Source organism: Podarcis liolepis, assembly GCF_965112155.1.
Source record: "Podarcis liolepis genome assembly, chromosome: 10".
Lineage (NCBI taxonomy): Eukaryota > Metazoa > Chordata > Lepidosauria > Squamata > Lacertidae > Podarcis > Podarcis liolepis.
Genome location: NC_139562.1, coordinates 29,314,423 through 29,333,380, shown reverse-complemented (window position 1 = coordinate 29,333,380; position 18,958 = coordinate 29,314,423). Strand labels below are relative to the sequence as shown.

At 45.5% G+C, this 18,958-nt stretch overlaps 1 protein-coding gene across 2 annotated transcripts in view; it reads right to left on the bottom strand.

Annotated features, from left to right (window-relative positions):
- TRIOBP (TRIO and F-actin binding protein) overlaps nt 1–18,958 on the bottom strand; it is a 62,285-nt gene that overhangs the window by 13,387 nt on the left and 29,940 nt on the right. For both annotated transcript variants that reach the window (XM_083462282.1, XM_083462283.1), the window contains exons 9-12: nt 5,080–5,136; nt 4,469–4,537; nt 2,884–2,973; nt 1,523–1,632 (exon numbers count right to left, since the gene is read on the bottom strand). In XM_083462282.1, coding sequence (XP_083318408.1) covers nt 1,523–1,632; nt 2,884–2,973; nt 4,469–4,537; nt 5,080–5,136 — 326 coding nt within the window. The remainder of the gene's footprint in view (nt 1–1,522; nt 1,633–2,883; nt 2,974–4,468; nt 4,538–5,079; nt 5,137–18,958) is intronic.

Here is an 18,958-nt window from a genome sequence, read left to right as displayed (position 1 = left end):
CCCCGGCTGAGCAGTGCAAGTTCCCTCCATGCCAAGTGCTGGGGATGGAGGGAATCCCTCCGCCCCCAGCGCCGGTTACAACTTGCACCGTCCCCGGCCCCACGAGGCGCTGAAGTGAAACTGCCTTAGCTCCCTCGGACAGCAGCAGTTTCAACCTGGCGCCTCGAGGGCAGGGGTCAATGCAGCTTGCTGTGTCAACATCGCAGTGTATCGCCAGATCGTGATGTTTGGTGGGTGATAACATCGTGATGTTGAAAACCCGGCATCGCCCAACCCTAATCCTGTTCTTACAGAGGCCTGCCAGATTGCAGAGGCTTGGCATGTAGGAAGTCTCAGATTCAATCTCCTGCATCTCCAATGAGGACTTCGAAAGACCCCTGCCTGATACCCTGGAGAGTGACTGATGGTTACTATAGACAACACTGAGCAAGATCAGTGGGCCGGCTCATACCTGCTGGGAGAGCTCCGTTGGTAGAGCATGAAACTCTTAATCTCAGAGTTGTGGGTTCAAGGCTTACACTGGGCAAAAGGTTCCTACATTGCAGGGTGTTGGGATAGATGGCAGCTGTTACAGCTTGGTCCCTTCCAGCTCTACAATTTTATGATTCTAGGTGGGCAGAGTGACATCAGACGACTGTTGTTTTTTTGGCTGCCAGGGTCTTGCAGAGCACTTTGTAATGCATGTTGCCGCTTTGACCATCGGCAGACAACAAGCTGATGGGTGGTGCCTGCAAACCCCCTTTTCAGGTGAGCCAGGTTTTTTACCCATCTCACCCGATGCCATGTCTGACCTCTGGTATAGGGCAGGTGGGTCTGCCATGGCTCCAATGGCCAGCAGGGCCAAATGGGGAGGTCTGGCACACAGGCTGGAGACTCCTTAATCTCAAGCTAGATAGATGCAGCTTCCGAACTCTGTAAAAACTCTCTGCCAGACTCTTTAGCATCACAGTTCTACCATGTTTGTTCTGAACATGGCCTCCAGAACTCCCCACTCAAAGGATATGAGTATTAACCTACTGTCAGAAGTACCAAAAGAGAACTTGTGCGTGTTTATTTGCTTGTTTGGCTAAGAGGTCATTACTGCCCACCAGCCCCTAAGCAGCAGCTAATGATTTGCTGCAGCAAGCAACTGTCTATTACAGGAGTAATATCAGATAGCTTATCTGTGACATAGGATAACACACTGAGCAACTGCAATGGCCAAAGGAACAAAACCAGATTTACTGAAACAAGTGTTCTTGGCTTGTTCTCATGTATTTTTGGAGAGAGAGAGAAATGGTGAGCATTTGTTTCTTGCCTAATGCCAAGCCAGTGCTCTGATCCGTTTCCTCCCAGTGTGGCAGGAGGAGGAGAGGACCCATTTGAGCACCACACACCAACCCCCTCAATCATCCCCAGTAAGCCACAGTTTGTTTAACTTTGGCTTACTGTTTCATACAAATCAGGCCAATTAATAAATCAGGAAAACGGATCAAAATTGCTGTGCTGTCAGACAAGGGGGGAAATATCAGAAGGTGCCTACTTTGTGACATCTGGCACACTGGCAGGGCGTATACTTTTCCTCAGAGCTTCTATCCAGTTCCGCCGGATTCCCGATGTCATTGCAGACAACGTAAAGACGCCATCTTTAGTCTGAAAGGGGAAAACCGGACACAGACATGTATTCTCCTTCCGACACAGCAAAGAGATCTGAAGATGCAATGCAAGGCTTCATTGCCACTGAACCCTTCAAGCATATCTGGCAAACATATCTATTTCCACAGAGCCTAAAAATGTGGGGCTTGGCTAAACAGGGCCTCGTATATGCTCATCCCAATAGCAACTGCCAAGCCCCCCCTGAGCTCCCCTCCCCCACCACATTATTATTCTATTATTCTATTATTATTGTTGTTTTCAATTGAGTTGTTTTGGATTTAGGAGGGTTGCCTAATTTTTTGGCCTGGTGCCATTGGTGATTCATGAATTTTGCCTGTTTGGAGGCCCTGAGCACGACCAGTTTTTCTTCCGTGAAATGGGTATTTCTTATATTTCCAAAATCTAAAGAGGAGAGCCTTTTGAATTAAGTGAGACTTGAGTCCAAGACTCTTTGGTCCAAACCAAACTCTTTATTTACTGGGTCTCACTTTCTACATGTAAATTACAGACACGTTTTGCAGACACTTGGTCCTTGACTCCGCTCCCCCTTCTCCTTTCTGGCTGCAGGTGCTCCTGTTCCATGGGATTGAAGCCAAGTTACAGGGAACCAGGCAGAGGGCCTTCTCGGTAGTGGCACCCGCCCTGTGGAACGCCCTCCCAACAGATGTCAAAGAGAAAAATAACTACCAAACGTTTAGAAGACATCTGAAGGCAGCCCTGTTTAGGGAAGCTTTTAACGTTTAATAGGTTACTGTATTTTAGTGTTCTGTTGGAAGCTGCCCAGAGTGGCTGGGGAAACGCAGCCAGATGGGCGGGGTATAATAATAATAATAATAATAATAATAATAATAATAATAATAATATATCCATTAGAAAAGAGAGCTCACTGAAGCTGGCAGCAGACAGCCCTCTCCAAGCATCCCCAGGGGTGCTTGCCACCTGGAAGTGTGTCCATGGGCTGTGGTACCTCTTCCTTTCCTCGAGGAGCAACGTTATCAATCAAGAATTGGGCCAAGAATAGAAGAAGCCCCTTGCCACTCAACCACCCAACACATGTGCCCTGGTGTTAGAATGAAGAACTTGTACACTGTATAATCAAGGACTGAAGTGAACTGCAGGCAGAAATATCTACCCCACCTCCGCACTTCAAACAACATGGTTATTGCAGCAGTATCTAATAATCTAAAATACGCATAGGCCAGATGGCCTTTTTGCTCCATCCAGACTCTACGGGTTCTAAGCACTCACGTGTATCTGGAAGCCATAGTTCCGCTGCACTGCATATTCTGTCACGTCGGTGCAAGAGCGAAGGTCAATCTCTCCATCCAGTTCATCGGCCTGAAATAACCACCAGACCAACAGCTTAAACAAGGAACCTCACTTAATAGCACCACCACCAACAACAACAAGCATGCATGTACACACACAAACACACACACACTGCACTTGTCTATCACATCCTATCTACTTTCCTCCAATATTTTCCCCCATACCCCACAGACCTGACATTATTAAACTTCTAGTTTACTATTCCTCCTCAGTTAATAGAAAATAAATAGGATATAGGATTCCCATAGTTTCCACTCTGCCCTTACAAGCTGTGTCCCATGTACACTTTTTGCTTGTCCCCCCCCCCAAATAATAATGTCCAACAAGCAGAAACTGTAACAAAGTGTTGCAGTGTGATGTGTTCAGGATTCCAGCCATTCCCACTCCCACCCCTCCAGTTTTCTATTTTTAGACCAACAGTCAGCATTGGGGTGAGCACTGAGCATGCTCAGTCCTCCTTGAGCTGGTTTGGGTTCCACCCCCTCAAAGATTCTTGCACTTTTGCAAAATGGATTTCCCCCAAGCCTGCCAATGCCTCCCCTGCCTACATCTGCACCATACATTGAAAGCAAGTTCCCAAGGAAGGGGGATTCATTGTTAAACCACTCTATTAATATCAGGCAGCACCTTCACTGTACTCTTTGTGACTGCTGCAAAAAAAACTTTTTGTTTAAGAAAACCTATCCAGACAATGTAAAATATCTGCATGTGTTTCAATCAGGTTTTTAGCTGATCGGTGATTCTGATTACATTTTGAATGTTTTAAATCACTGCTTTTAACAGTTTCTTACTTGTAGTTTTATAAACTGCTTGGAGGTTTTATTACAATAAAGTGGTATCTAAATCTTGTGAAACAAATTTAGGGCATCCTCCCATCAGATGCCAAGGACATATAAGGACATAAACAACTACAGTTGTACCTCTGAAGTTGAACGGAATCCCTTCCAGAAGTCTGTTCGACTTCCAAATGTTCAGAAACCAAGGTGCGGCTTCCGATTGGCTGCAGGAAGCTCCTGCAGCCAATCAGAAGCCGCGTCAGACGTTCAGGTTCCAAAGAACATTTGCAAACCAGAACACTTAATTCCAGGTTTGTGGCGTTTGGGAGCCAAAACATTTGATTCACAAGGCTTTCGGGATCTAAGGTATGACTGTATCTGACTTTTAGAAGACATCTGGAGGCAGTCCTGTTTAGGGAGGTTTTTAAGGATTGATGTTTTTAGATATGTTGTAAGCCGCCCAGAGTGAATGAGGAAATAATTTTTTTTTTATTATTATTATTAAACAAACACATGGTGCAACCAGGACCTGTGCTTGTGTGGTGCTGTGTGGGCTACACAAGGAACGACACTCACAACCTGAAAATTGGAAACAAGAGGTAATAATGGCATGCTGTGCTTTTAACAAAGAACACCTGTAAATTTCTCTCCATCGCTGTGCAAGTCCCGTCCCCGTCCCCCCCCCCCCCGTGCAGGAGAGGTCATGAAGACCAGGAAGCTTTTCTTACCTCCTCAGCATTGGAGTCCCTGTAATACCTCAGGCTCGAGTCTGTCAACACAAACCAATGCTTCGTCCACTGCAGACAGAACCATTAAAAAGGGAAGGAAAAGGGGGAGGGCAAGACAAGAGGGGAGAGCTAAATTAAAACATCGACGGAAGTGCACAGCGTTCATTGACCTTTCAAACTTGCACTCAATAAAAAAAGGAGAAGGTGCCAAACTCAACTCTGACCACTCCATCTGCTCAGGAGACACCTCCCTCCCAGCGTTTATTCAATGAGATGTAGGGCGGAGATTGACAGGAAACGTGCAACAGGGGTTGTGGAATACACAAAGCATGCTAGGTAAAAGTAGCAGTAAGAAGGCCTAGTCTTGGGGTTCCCAGGTTCTCAGCTGTGCATCCATTTCATTCCAAAAAGGAATTCTGCAAGAGAGGTTCGTTTTCTGTACATTTATTGGCTTGTTTTTTAAATCCAGAGAGATTTTCACGCACCAGGCACAAGAAAAGTTTCCGAGAAACAGCACATTCAACCATGAAGGGAAGTCAAAAGCAACAGTCATCCCTGCTGCTTGTTGGGGAGGAGGGAGAAGAGGAATACACTTATTTCTTTGGACCTACCTCTCCTGGCTCCTCCAATATGGACATCCATCCCTTCTTGAAATTGAGAAGATCCGGCTGGAAAGAGGGAGGGGAAAACACACAGAGACATTTATGAAATGGCATGAGATTGAAAACAAATGTAGACGTCTGCAAGAAATCTGTATGTCTGAGATCTAACAATACCTGAACAAAAAAATGAAGACTTTCTTTTTATTCTAGCAGGCGTTATCACTGAATTCTGATTTTATAGTCTGTATATGATGAAAATAATGGGCTGAGTTTCTGTATACCCAATTGTAATTAAGATGGATTAAATGGTTGAAATAAATATCTGGAAAACTGGAGCGTAGAAAGATGACACTTGTGGCAATTAGAAGAATCAAGTTCTACGCTTACTTGTAATGAGCAGAGGAGGTGTCTGGCTAGTCTCTGGTTGTGCAAAAATGAAAATGATACATTTCCCCAACCTGCTGGCCTGCAGAAGGTTTGGAGTAGAATTCCCTGGTCCCTGACTATTGAGCATGCTGGCTGGGGCTGATGCGAGGCCAAAACATCTGCAGATCAAGGAAGGCAGGATCAGACAGACCCTTAAGCTGATTCAGGAAGTTTTTTTAAAAAGAGAGGCACCCCAGACTTTTTACTATGCCCCTGGTTAAAGCACTCCAAGAGAGAAAATTCATGCTAGATCTAATTTGCCTAGCCCCAATAACTATTACAGTTCAGCACTCCAGGGATTTCTGTTCTTTGGAGAGGAGCAATTATCCCCAGCAAACATGGTGCAATGGTTAGAGTGTCTGACTAGGACCTGAGAGATCAGGGTTCAAATCCCCACTCAGCCATGAAGCTCACTGGGTGACCTTGGGCCAGTCACTGTTTTGCAGCCTAATCTACCTAACAGGGTTGTTGTGAAAACCATATATGCCAACTTAAAGCTCACTGGAGGAAAATTGGGATATAAATGCAATAATAAATAATTGCACAATCTTATGCTTGCCATTAATTGATGCTACTGTGAGATTTTTGTGTGTGTGAAGCATTTTTATTTTAACCGCACTGTATTTTCCTGAAGCCAAAACATAATATATATTTATCTGGTTCTTTGGGTTTTGTTTAAAAAACCCACAATGCTGAGTGTATATACACATACATAAACAGTGAATTAGCCTCCTGATTCAATCAGATAGCACACAGCATCTAACAATTTCTTTTGTAAGCAGCACGCCAGGAACAGAGAAACAGGAGACACCAGATTTAAATTACGTATTCCTTAGGGACGCTGCTAAATTATTTCAGTTCAGATTTTTAGTAACACTTATAGCATCACTGTAGTACCGAATCATAGAATCTTAGAGTTGAAAGGGACGTCAGGGGTCATCTAGTCCACCCCCCTTCTATAGGGGAATCTCAACTAAAGCATCCCTGACAGATGGCCATCCAACCTCTGCTTAAAAACCTCCAAGGAAGGAGAGCCCACGACTTCCCAAGGGAGTCTGCTCCACTGCTGAACAGTATAAAAACTCACAGCTGCTCATTTGTGCAAGTAATTCTGGCTGCCCCCCAATGATTTCCTCACTCATAATGAATATTGTGTCAAGTTGAGAGACATGATTTGAAGAAACGGACAGACCATTTCCTATCATTAGCTTTCCTTCAGAAATTGCATCTTTTCATTATTAACTAGAATCATTACCATGAAGTAGAAAGACTGGGTTCTGTTTTGTTTGTGAAAATGAAAAAAGAATCCAAAGCGTATTTTCATCGGCTTTCGTTTGAACAAGCAAACAAGCATTCGTTTTGTCATGTCCACACAAGAGAGGAGTAAACATACAATATATTAAAATTACTTGCCCAAGGCTATGGAACAAGTCAGATCTGAGATTAAAAGCACTTTTCTTGAAGCGCAAGGGAGGTTCAACCTGCCCCCCCACTTTCCACCATCACCCCATCTGCTGGCAAAGGCCTTGTGCACAGTCAACAGAAACAGGGTGGATGCCATGCGAAATCAAAGCCAAAATGCCACACACTCACTCACTCTCTCACCAAACGGCTGCTACAGCCGAACCAGTTTTGCCTCCCAGTTCAGAAGAGCTGACATAGAGCAACATTCATCCCTCTTGCTTCACAAAATCAAACATGGGCATAGCTCCCACCCACACAGCACACACACAATAAAAATCCGGAGAAAACAATTAAATATTTGGACGCACCGCTTACTATAAATATCAAGGGGGAACGGAGGGACAAATAAAGGTATCAAAAGCAGCAAGCTAGATACACCCCCATTCACAAGCAAAATGTACCCCCACTACACACAAAAACCTTCCTATCTTGCCTCTCCTCCAATTCTCTTGGATTTCGGTACTTTTCAGAACCGTTTCAACTTTGCTAATGACGCTGCCTGCCTTGCAGAGGTTTCATTTACTCTGCTTCCCCACATAGATCCGTTCCTAGTGAGGCAGGGAAGATCTGCTTTTCCTCAAAAAGGAATTGGGGGTGCCTCAGGCCCAGTCTGAACACAAGTCAGTAGGTGTATATCTGGATTCTACAATCCTGAGACTTCAAGATGGGTTTCCATGCCATAGCGAGACCAGACAGGTGCCTCTCTCCACCCCTGAAATGGGAAAAGCAGAAGGGGACATATCCATACCAGAGAGTCATCTGCATCAAGATGGCCATTCGCAGGAAAGCTGTCCAGCCACCGTGCCACATCCTGCCACATCCTCCACACCTGGGAAGAAGGTAAGAGTAGGAAGCAGCTCCTTCCAGGTGGGTGCTCAGAGTTCCCTGCAGTTTTCCTAAGAAAGCATCCGTAAGGGTGGCCAGGTGATTTTGCAAACCCAGCTCAGCGAAACTTTCCCTGCTTTCATCTCCCAAGGCTGAGTTATTGGGTTACACCCAAGGTTATGGCAGGCAGGCTCAAAGCACAGAGGAGTCCCGGCCCGCCCCAAACGGTACAACCGGATTGGACACGGGGCAGGGCCACCTGTTGCTACAACTGCCATTCCCAGCCTATCGCTGCCCGGGCTGGGCTGGGGTGTCCGATTGCAGGGAATGAATGTCAACAGGAAGGAGGGGAAAGAAAAGCCACATGGAAACCAGAGCCAGGTGACCCAGGCTCCTTCACTCTGCACCTCCAGGATTGCTAAACACCCCAGGGAGGAGGCAGGGGACGCAAAGTCAACAAATGGGACTGTGCGGTCCTCACGTCCTCACTGCTTCATGCTCAAACCACCCTTTCTCTGCCGAGGTACAGTTGCACCTCTGCCCATCCATACAGAAGGATTTAAAACTCTCAAGCCCAGAAGAACGTTTAACTTTTAAAAGGGATCGGACGTTGTTTGTTCCACTTTATTGTTTTGCAACTTGTTAAGTTGCCACGGAATGATCCCTACCTTTTAGAAGTCAGGATTATTATTATTAACATTTCAATGTCATTCTGTTATTGTTACGTTATCCTGTGTCTTCTTTTGTTTCTTCCCTCCCCCAATTCCTATTTACTTTACTGTAAAAATGTATAATAAAATTTAAAATTTTAAAATAATAAAAGAGTTATTATTTAACAACAGTAACAACAATGCACCCACGATGACGACAAAAAGTGGAGCATACACCAAATTTGGCAGATCCTTCCTCCTGGAGCAAGTGTAGAAGCAACACTTGCATTCAATAGTGACATTTTTAATTTTGTCTTGGATGCATACAGTGGCTTTTGTTCAGGTATGCAGCCAGTCTCCAAGAGAGATCTCGTTGCATTGTCTTTTACCCATTTCCAGGCACCCCTTTAAGGCCACATTCAAACCATACATTCAAAGCACTATGATACCACTTTAAACAGTTGTGGCTTCCTCCAAATAATTCCGGGGACTGTAGTTTGTTAAGGGTGCTGAGAGTTGTTAGAAGACCCTTATTTCACTCACAGAGCTATAAATTCCCAGAGTGGTGTAAATCAATCCCTCTTCATAGGGAACTTTGGGAATTGTAGCTTTGGGAGGGGAATAGGGTTCTCCTAACAACTCTCAGGAGGTGGTTGGAGGATGGATGGCGGCTAACAGATTGAGGTTGAATCCTGACAAGACAGAAGTACTGTTTTGGGGGGACAGGAGGCGGGCAGGTGTGGAGGATTCCCTGGTCCTGAATGGGGTAACTGTGCCCCTGAAGGACCAGGTGCGCAGCCTAGGAGTCATTTTGGACTCACAGCTGTCCATGGAGGCACAGGTCAAATCTGTGTCCAGGGCAGCTGTATACCAGCTCCATCTGGTACGTAGGCTGAGACCCTATCTGCCTGCGGACTGTCTCGCCAGAGTGGTGCATGCTCTGGTTATCTCCCGCTTGGACTACTGCAATGCGCTCTACGTGGGGCTACCTTTGAAGGTGACCCGGAAACTGCAATTAATCCAGAATGCGGCAGCTAGACTGGTGACTGGGGGCGGCCACCAAGACCATATAACACCGGTTTTGAAAGACCTACATTGGCTCCCAGTATGTTTCCGAGCACAATTCAAAGTGTTGGTGCTGACCTTTAAAGCCCTAAACGGCCTCGATCCAGTATATCTGAAGGAGCGTCTCCACCCCCATCGTTCTACCTGGACACTGAGGTCCAGCACCGAGGGCCTTCTGGCAGTTCCCTCACTGCGAGAAGCCAAGTTACAGGGAACCAGGCAGAGGGCCTTCTCGGTAGTGGCGCCCACCCTGTGGAACGCCCTCCCACCAGATGTCAAAGAGAACAACAACTACCAGACTTTTAGAAGACATCTGAAGGCAGTCCTGTTTAGGGAAGCTTTTAATGTTTGATGTATTACAGTATTTTAATATTTTTTTGGAAGCCGCCCCATGGGCGGGATATAAATAATAAATAATAATAATAATTATCATCATCATCATCATCATCATCTCAGCACCCTTAATATACATTTCCAGAAATATTCAGGGGAAGCAACAACTGTTTAAAACGGGATCATAGTGCTTTAAATGTATCGCATGACTATGGCCTAGAAGTCTAGTGCGGGAGTCAAGTGTTTTTAGCAAATTTGAAAAAAACCCACAGAATTGTCCTGTCCAACCCAGACATACATACGCCCCAATGGTCTTTTTGTTGCCTCAGATCAACAGAGACGTCACGTTACAAATCAACTCGGAAGTGGAGTGATGAGCCATCTGGTTGAAACCAAAAGGCCTCCCTTGGCCAGCAACGAGGCAAGAATGAAAAAGTCACAGGAAGCCAAGGAACTCATGCTGACAATTGGGATGTGATAAAAAAATGACCGCAGTCTAAACATTGCTAGAGCATGAATACCGAAACAATTGCTTGGGCAGCACATTGGGGGAGGGAGGGAGGGAAAGGAGTGAAGAGCCACTGAAGAACACTGTCAGAATGTGCTGAGTTAGGAAGCCAGTGCCCATTCTGCTTCTCAGAAAGGCAACTAGAAATCACGGCGGAAGGTAGAAAATGGTGCAAACAGCAGCAAGCAACAGCAGTTAGAATCATAGAATTGGAAGGGATCTCAAACAACATCAAGCCCAACCATTTGCCAATGCAGAAAATCTGTTGCTACAGCATCTCCAATTAGCAGAGGCCTAAAAATATCGAACCAAGTAAAGCCCACAAATTTCTGAGGCAGTCTGCTTTCACTGCAAAATGGCTCTTACTTTCAGGAAGTTCCTCCTGACGTTCTTTCTCGTAATTTAAACCAGCTGGTCCAGGTCCTAGGACTGTGTATGCACCATACATTTCCCGCTCCATCCAAAGAAGACTGGGAACTGTAGTTTAAAGGTACTGGGAACAGTGTGGGGTTAACTACAGTTCCCAGAATTATTTGGGAGAAGTCGTGTATTTTAAATGTATGCAGATTCCATTCAACAACAATTTAAGATGGCTATGCTAAAAAATGTGCAATTAACCATGAACTTCAATTTTACTCCATTGCCCACCCGCCCCTGGGTCACAACAAGCAATGCTAAATTCAAGTAACCCTAGCAGCACTGTGCAAGGCAACAACAAATCTAGATCATCTCCAATGACTTCAGATTCGTTAGGATTGCTGTTCTAGCTTCGTTAAGAGTCAGTCCCATTTGATCCCAGAATACCACATATGTTGTACAGTACTACAGTGGTGCCTCGCAAGACGAAAAGAATTCGTTCCACGAGTCTTTTCGTCTTGTGATGTTTTTCGTCTTGCGAAGCAAGCCCATAGGGAAATTCGTCTAGCGAAGCAACGCAAAACCGAAAAACCCTTTCGTCTAGCAAGTTTTTCGTCTTGCGAGGCATTCGTCTTGCGGGGCACCACTGTAAAACATTTGATGCACCAGAAGCATCATTGCATCATTTACCAAACCAGAGAACCATGCTCTTATCCACTTCCTAGTTTCCTCCATCTCATTCCAGATTAACCACCAATGTCTGGGTTGCTAATTCCAGAAGAAGAAATACACGAGGAGTTTTGCAAGAAAATCCCTAGGTATTTAGATGGTTACAGAAACATGAACAATAAACAGCAAGCGATTATAATGGATCACTCGAGCCAGTTACACCCAGGTTTCAAAAGGGGCCAAAGGAATGCAGCATGTGTAATATATTTGCATTTTTGCAGCCAAATGTTGTACTGCGTCTCCATGGCATTTTAAGTCCAAATAGACTGGGCCGTCACGCAGATTAGAAGCAAGATAGCACACAAGTAGTAGCCGCAACAAACATCAAAGTAATGAGATGGAGTACATTTATCTAAGAAAGATGCATGGTGTGTCAGGCATTTTCCCCAGTGGAAAAAGCGCAAGGATAAAATTTAACCCTGTATGATGGCAACACTAAAATGATGGAGAGCTGCAAGCCCCACGGACCAGGCTTCAGCTTGTGGATCTTCCACATTATACAGTGTGAACCTGTGATATTGCTGGACTCTGAACTCTCTGTCAAGTTCAACCCAGCCAGCATCGCTAATGGTCAGGGCTGATGGGAGTGGTAGGCTAAGCACATCTGGAGGATCAGCAGGAAATGCCAATTTTAAAATGACCGTTGCATGATTCTGCAGGAAACAGCCAAAGCAATTTAGCAGCACTGCCATGTGTTGTGTTTCGTCTTAGGACACCATGCCATTTGACACAGAAACAAAGCCAAACTGATCAGAGGGATGAATCGGCTGCATTGCATGAAAAGATTAAAGGGAATTAAATATGCTGAGCCGGCAAAAGCAGGTCTACAGGGGGGAGCATGATAATAGAGTGCAAAGAACGCAAGCACCAAAAGAAGGAAAGGAATTGCATAGGATGGCCCAAACGGGTAAAGGAGGAACAAGAAAGAAAGCTCAGAAGGCTTGTATGGAGATAATTCGGTCCAGTGGTGAGCATGCAACTAGCCTGAATAAAAAGGCAGTCCATAATTTCCTGAGAGTATGGAAGATATTTAACCTCCTGAGGGTGAAAGCTCAATTCATGGCTGGTTACATCCTCACCACAGAGTCTATCTGGTCCTGGAACAAACCAGAAGGCCGAGCTGGAAAAGGATGCTGGAGAAAGCCAGTCCCGAGACTGACAAGAGAGAGAAGGGTAGTTGGGTGGGTTTGGCACATACAGTGGTGCACCGCAAGACAAATGCCTCGCAAGACGAAAAACTCGCTAGACGAAAGGGTTTTTCGGTTTTGCTAGACGAGTTTCCCTATGGGCTTGCTTCGCAAGACGAAAACGTCTTGCGCTTTTTTCTTAAAGCCGCTTGAAGAGGTGCAGTTGCGACGGACCGTGCTTCACAAGACGAAAAACATCGCAAGACGAAAAGACTCGCGGAACGAATTATTTTCGTCTTGCGAGGCACCACTGTAATAGCAACTGACCCACGTCTGGTGCAAAAGAGGAGAATTCTGCTGTGAGGAATCAAAATTTTAATCCCTGTTTACTCGCAAATCTTACTGGCTGTTCTGGCAAAGTTACTATGTATTGACCCTCTTCAACAGGCTGTTATGATGATTAAAGTGGTACAAAGTTTTCAAACATGCTTTGGACCCCAACAGAAATGATATGGCAATTTGTAACAGAATCACTAAGACACCCTAGCACCGCATTTCCTCTCCTTGTCTATTTTCCATTGGGGCAACTGAAAAAGGAAGTAGATATTGTCAAAATGGCAGATCTTTTCTATGTGTAAATTACACACTAAAAATAGTGAAAACCAGTCTAGAAAATTTAAGTGGACAAAAGTTAAGGCAAGCACAAGGGCTCACCCAAACCACTACCCAAAAGCTCGGTGAGAGGACATCTGGTAACAGAGGGCCAATGAACAGAGAGCTGGATCTGATCTGCAGGAAGACCTAAGTTTGGCTGCATCCGCACTACACATTAGAAGCACCATACCACTTTAAAGTCATGGGTTGCCCCAAGGAATCCTGGGAACTTGCAGAAAAGTCCCACTTCCAGCCAAGATCAACCTCTAAACCACCTGAACTGCACATCCCTTTCCCTACACACCAAAAACTGGCATTAAAAAACCCTGTTTACGTTGATAACATGGAAAGAGTCCACATCCCGATCAAAATTATTCAGGATTCAAACTCCATCAAGTCAGTTGACCAGCTCACCCCAGCTGAAGGCCCCCATTAAAGTAAACAGTGCATGGTATCCAGGGCAAGGAAAAACAAACACACACTTTATTAAAAATAGGTTGTGTGACAGATAGGGATGAGATAAGGAGGACGCAATATCGGCTACAAGGAAAAAAACCCAAACACAGCATGCTGTTCCTTTGCTTAGGGTCTTTTAACCCATTCCACATCTGGTTTTCACTAATGAAGTTTGACCAGCAATAAGAAAGGTCTTACGCTTAGTGTTGCATTATCCTGCTGTGGAGTCTGGCTCCCGCTTCCACTCTGGATAATCATTTTATGGAGCTCAGAGTCTTATCTAGCAGTGTAGTGGCAAATTCAGAGGTGTGGGGTCCCTTCATGACAGTCACAGCTATGCGCCTTCTAAGATTATACAATAATCCTATAATTATGCAATAATAACTAGGGATGCATTCCTGCAAATCTTCATGCACTGCCTTTCAGCTAGATCTGTGCGTATCTATCGTGCAAAGCCAGCCGTGCGGGTTCAAGCACAGGAGGAATTGTAACGAGTTAAGATCTATGCAAACAACTTGCTGCAGGAACCAAAGCAGCGTCAAAAGCAGCATTGCCAGTAGCTACAGTGGTGCCTCGCAAGACAAAAAGAATTCGTTCCGCGAGTCTTTTCGTCTTGCGATGTTTTTCGTCTTGCGAAGCACAGTCCGTCGCAATTGCACCTCTTCAAGCAGCTTTAAAAAAAAGCACAAGACGTTTCCGTCTTGCGAAGCAAGCCCATAGGGAAATTCGTCTAGCGAAGCAATGCAAAAACGGAAAACCCTTTCGTCTAGCGAGTTTTTCGTCTTGCGAGGCATTCGTCTTGCGGGGCACCACTGTACTTTGAATGTAAGTAGAAAAGCAGCAATTTTTTTTTATTTAAATAAAAATAAAGTGGTGCAGATAGTAGTAGCTAAATACCAGAAACACAATATTCCACAACCAGGATATTAATGGATCTTCATCACTACCACACAGAAGCAGTTAGCATCACTGTACCATGTGCCCAGTTTGCCAACAAACTAGATTTGTTGTGGGGCAATTCAGGTGACTGTAGATGTAAAAAAAACACCCACAACAACCCACAGAAACAGTTAAGCAAGGGAGGGTGGAATGGAAGGGAAGGGAAGGGAAGGGAAGGGAAGGGAAGGGAAGGGAAGGGAAGGGAAGGGAAGGGAAGGGAAGGGAGAAAACGATGTCCTCTGCTTTCTTTAAAAGCTTTGATGTGTCTCTACTTCCTAATTTTTAAATGCAAACCCTTCTGCTGGGTGCACAATTAATCTATGCTTTACAACATTGTCCTGATTCACAACACTAGTAATATGATCTTTCAAGTAGCACGGTCATGTGTTTTTTAAACAGGCATTCAGCTAGTTGCTTACCTGGAGTAAAAAATCAACCTTAGGTGACAGAGCAGGAACACTTTTGTAAACTCCGTGTTAGGTCTCTCCCGCCTCACCCAACAAAACAGGCTATTACCATGTCACAAATTACTTTTTTTTAAAAAAGGTATGTGCATGCAGGCTAGCTAGTAACTTTCCAAACATACTTGAGGGCAAAAAAAGCTGCCGGCAATCCCTGCTAGAAACCCTTCCCTAGCCAGAACAACTCCTCACAGGGCTATCAAAATAGTCAGGATACTTCCAGATGATCTTTCAAGATTAATTGTGGGACACGCAGCTGAAAGAACTCCGATTTTGAATAAAAGTTGAGGACAGAACATTTGCAAATCTCTTCCCTGAACGTGAGTGGGGAGATGAACTGTATGCCTAAATAGTTAAGTGATTTCAAACCCACCTGTAAAGCGTACATTGAACAGACAACTCAGCCCTATTTAGGTGTTCACTTTCCACGCGTAATCAGAATAGTGTAAGGGAGAACGAGGAAGAGGCCTGCTGCCTCTATCAGGGACCCTTTGTGTGGCCATGCTGCCTTCCATGTGTAAGTGCCCCTAGCAGGAAGCCTGCTGTCCACAAGAAGATATGCCACACAGTTTGGACTCCTAATTGTTCAGGGTTCTAGACTGCACAAGGAGCTTCTCAGCAGATGCCTGGCTGGAAATGTGTAGAGGGATTGGCATCTGGGCACAACTGGGGTGCAGGTTAGCACATTTTCACATATGAGAAGAATGCATGAGCAGCTTATTATCAACAATGGAAAACTGTGAAAGGAAAATAAAAGATGAAACTAATAGTCAAGACCCAAGACAAAGGTTTATCTTGATTGGGACTCAGATTGGTTAGGGAAGCAGCCAGGAACATGCATTTAGGCTGGCACAACTCCTGCTTTCCTAAGATATTCCAAGCCAGTAAATGGCCCTAACCCAGGGGTCTGCAACCTTTAAGACGAAAAGAGCCACTTGGACCCGTTCCCAAAGGAAAAAAAAACTGGGAGCCGCAAAACTCGTCATTATAAAAACAACTTTTTGTCACTTTATTATTTCTTTGTTTGACCCCTCAGAATTACTCCTCCTCATAGAAATAAACGTTAAATTAACAAGTTACTTTTTTTTGTGTGTGTGTTCTTCACTCCCCTTCAAAACAGTGACCAGCGTACATGCCCCCTTTCAATGCAGTGACCAGCGTACATGCCCCTTACAATGTAGCAGGCGGGCGGGCGGGAAGGCGACGTCGGGACGGTGCGTGACTAACGCACGCACCGCCCCCATGCGATGTCACAGCCAGTACAGCGCCCACCACAGTGGGGAGTGTCGGGGCGCACAATGCGCCTCCTCCCCTCGCTAGTATCCACCCTGGAGCCGCAGCAAAAGTGTAAAAGAGCCACATGTGGCTCCGGAGCCGCGGGTTGCAGACCCCTGCCCTAACCTGAAAGCTTTGCTCCTTGGGAACTGCTGGAACAGCCTAGCTCTAGAGAATGTGTGGAGAGCAGACAATTAAAGGAGGTGGTACATCACTACCCAATGCCCCCCTGCGAAGCCACATGGGCCATTATAGGCCTCCCCAATCCAGTTTAGGACGGTGGGGAGAGAATGGAGAGGCATGATCTGAGTAGCCTCAGATGGGTCATGATAAAAGCTACTTTACTCTGGGCTTGTTCAGACATATCACTAAACCATGGTTTGGTCTCATCAACCCTGTCCTCATAAGTTCTCTTTTCCCCTGATCTATGGCACTTAGAGGCAGCCAAACTTTGCTTTGCAGCAAGCCGTAGTTTGGTGTTTCATCTCACTGGGTAGACGATGGTTTGAATCAGGATCCCAAATACGTTTGGCTTTGCAGCCCATTGCAAACCAGAGTTTGCCCAGCAGGACAAAAGGGCAGAGTATGGCTCAATACAATACATGGATCAGATGTTTCCAATTGCCATGAGCACAAAGAATGAGCCGAATGCTCATTACATTCTCAACATACCCTACATGGGCAAAAGCTACAGCTGACTGGTTCTCCGTGTATTTCTATAAATATTGCTCTAGGTATGCGCCTGTTAAACTTCTGCCTTCTCACCCTTTTTGGTGAAACTCTGAGGATCAGGAGGCACGTCTTTCCAACCAATCCTTACATGAGCACCGATTACAATCTCCTTTCTGCCCAGATTTGTCCTGGGGTGAGTCTATCTAGTTAACCATGTTCTATGCTCGGAAAAGCAGTGAGAAGGTTAATCAGATAACAAAGCGCCATGAAATGATCTGGAGGAGGAGGCACCCAATAGATGCTGAACTGGGAACAAGACCACGCCGGCAGAGGAAAATGGGTGGCGGTGCCTACTTCAGTCTTGCGTATCTGATGAGATGGAATCCAACCCTCCTAGAGATTAAAAACAGCTCCCTTTCTGCTAGGCTTGGCTATCGACCAAAGACACCCACTCCCTCCCCTCCCCAGCCTCCCCCAACAAAAGGCAGGGGGGACGCAAAACAAACAGGGCGAGCTTGGTTAGGATTTATGCCACTGTTAGGCAAAAGGGTTAAGGGGGGAGGAAGTTATTACAATTCTACCCTTCAGGCCTCAAACAGGGGGAAGAGCATTTTCACATGTCAGTTTCTTCCTCTCCCACTCCATTAGCAATTATGCTTGGTTTGGGTGCCAGAGGGTGTGGAGGGAGAGGAAAAGGAGCGGTGTCTCCAGGAAGGATAGGAAGGGCTGCAGGATGTTGTGAGGCTGTAGGAAGCACAGGCCAAGAGAACTCACCGCCGAGCTCAGAGCTGTGGGTCATTGCCTTCCCCTAATATAGATGTGCACGCAGGCATGATGCCTCCGTTCCCCACGCAGCCAGCCATAGCTAATTGCCATCACATACACACATACACCTCATTTGCACCGGGCCTTTTTTCCACACACAAACTACAATGCCAATGGCTACAGAGGTGGAGAGAGGAAGGGAAAGGAGCCAATGTGCTCATTCATTTTTGCCTCCTCTTGATTTCAGGAGTTTTCACGTAGGAGTCTCCTGACAAATCTCCCATTAGACCAGGGCTGGCAGCAAAAGCAGCAGCCTTCCTCATCCTTGGGTCCCCAGATGTTGCTGGATGATAATTTCCATCATCCCCTAATCATTGGAAATTCTGGCTGGAGGCATTGCGGGGTGGAATGTTTATAGCTGCTCAGCCATGTCCGGTTGGTGGACATTGGTCCCCAACAGAGCCAGGGAACCTTTGGCTCTCCAGCTGTTGCTGAACTGCATCCAGTGTTAGAAATTAGCCAGGCACCAGGTGCATTTTGCGGCTGGTGCAAGTCCAATTGCGACCACACGGAGATCTTCTGGACGCCAGGTTGGCGACTGGGGAAAGCAAAAGGCCACTTAGAGAAGGACCTGAACTATTTTCCTGAAAGCTTAAATTTGTTTTATTCTGGATTGTTTTATCTGATGTTTTAATGTGTAGTAAAGTGCTGTGAGATTTGTTCTTTAAAATATAAAGCAATATAGAAATAGAATTATTATTATTAATAATAAACTCAATTGCAAAAAAGCACCTAGGCATTCCATTGTGGCAACTGTAATCCAAGTTTAAGGTGCTGTTTGGCAATCAGATTTTATATAGCTGCATTTCTAACACGGACCACAACTCCCATCAGCCCGAGCTGGCATGGCCAAGGGTGATGGGAATTGTAGTTCAGCAACATCTGGAGGGCCAGAGATATTCTCCACACCTGCTGTACAAGAACAGAAAGTGAGCTATGTAGCGACCTATAGCCAACATTTGCAAGAAGCAGCCATGACTTCTTGCTCTCCCCATCAGGAACGCACACCACACTTATCTGTCCCAGTTGTGATCAGCAATCCCATTAAATGCTCACTCAGGTAGAATAGGAAACTCATTCTCAGGGTTGTGGGTTCAAGCCCCATGTTAGGCAAAAGATTCC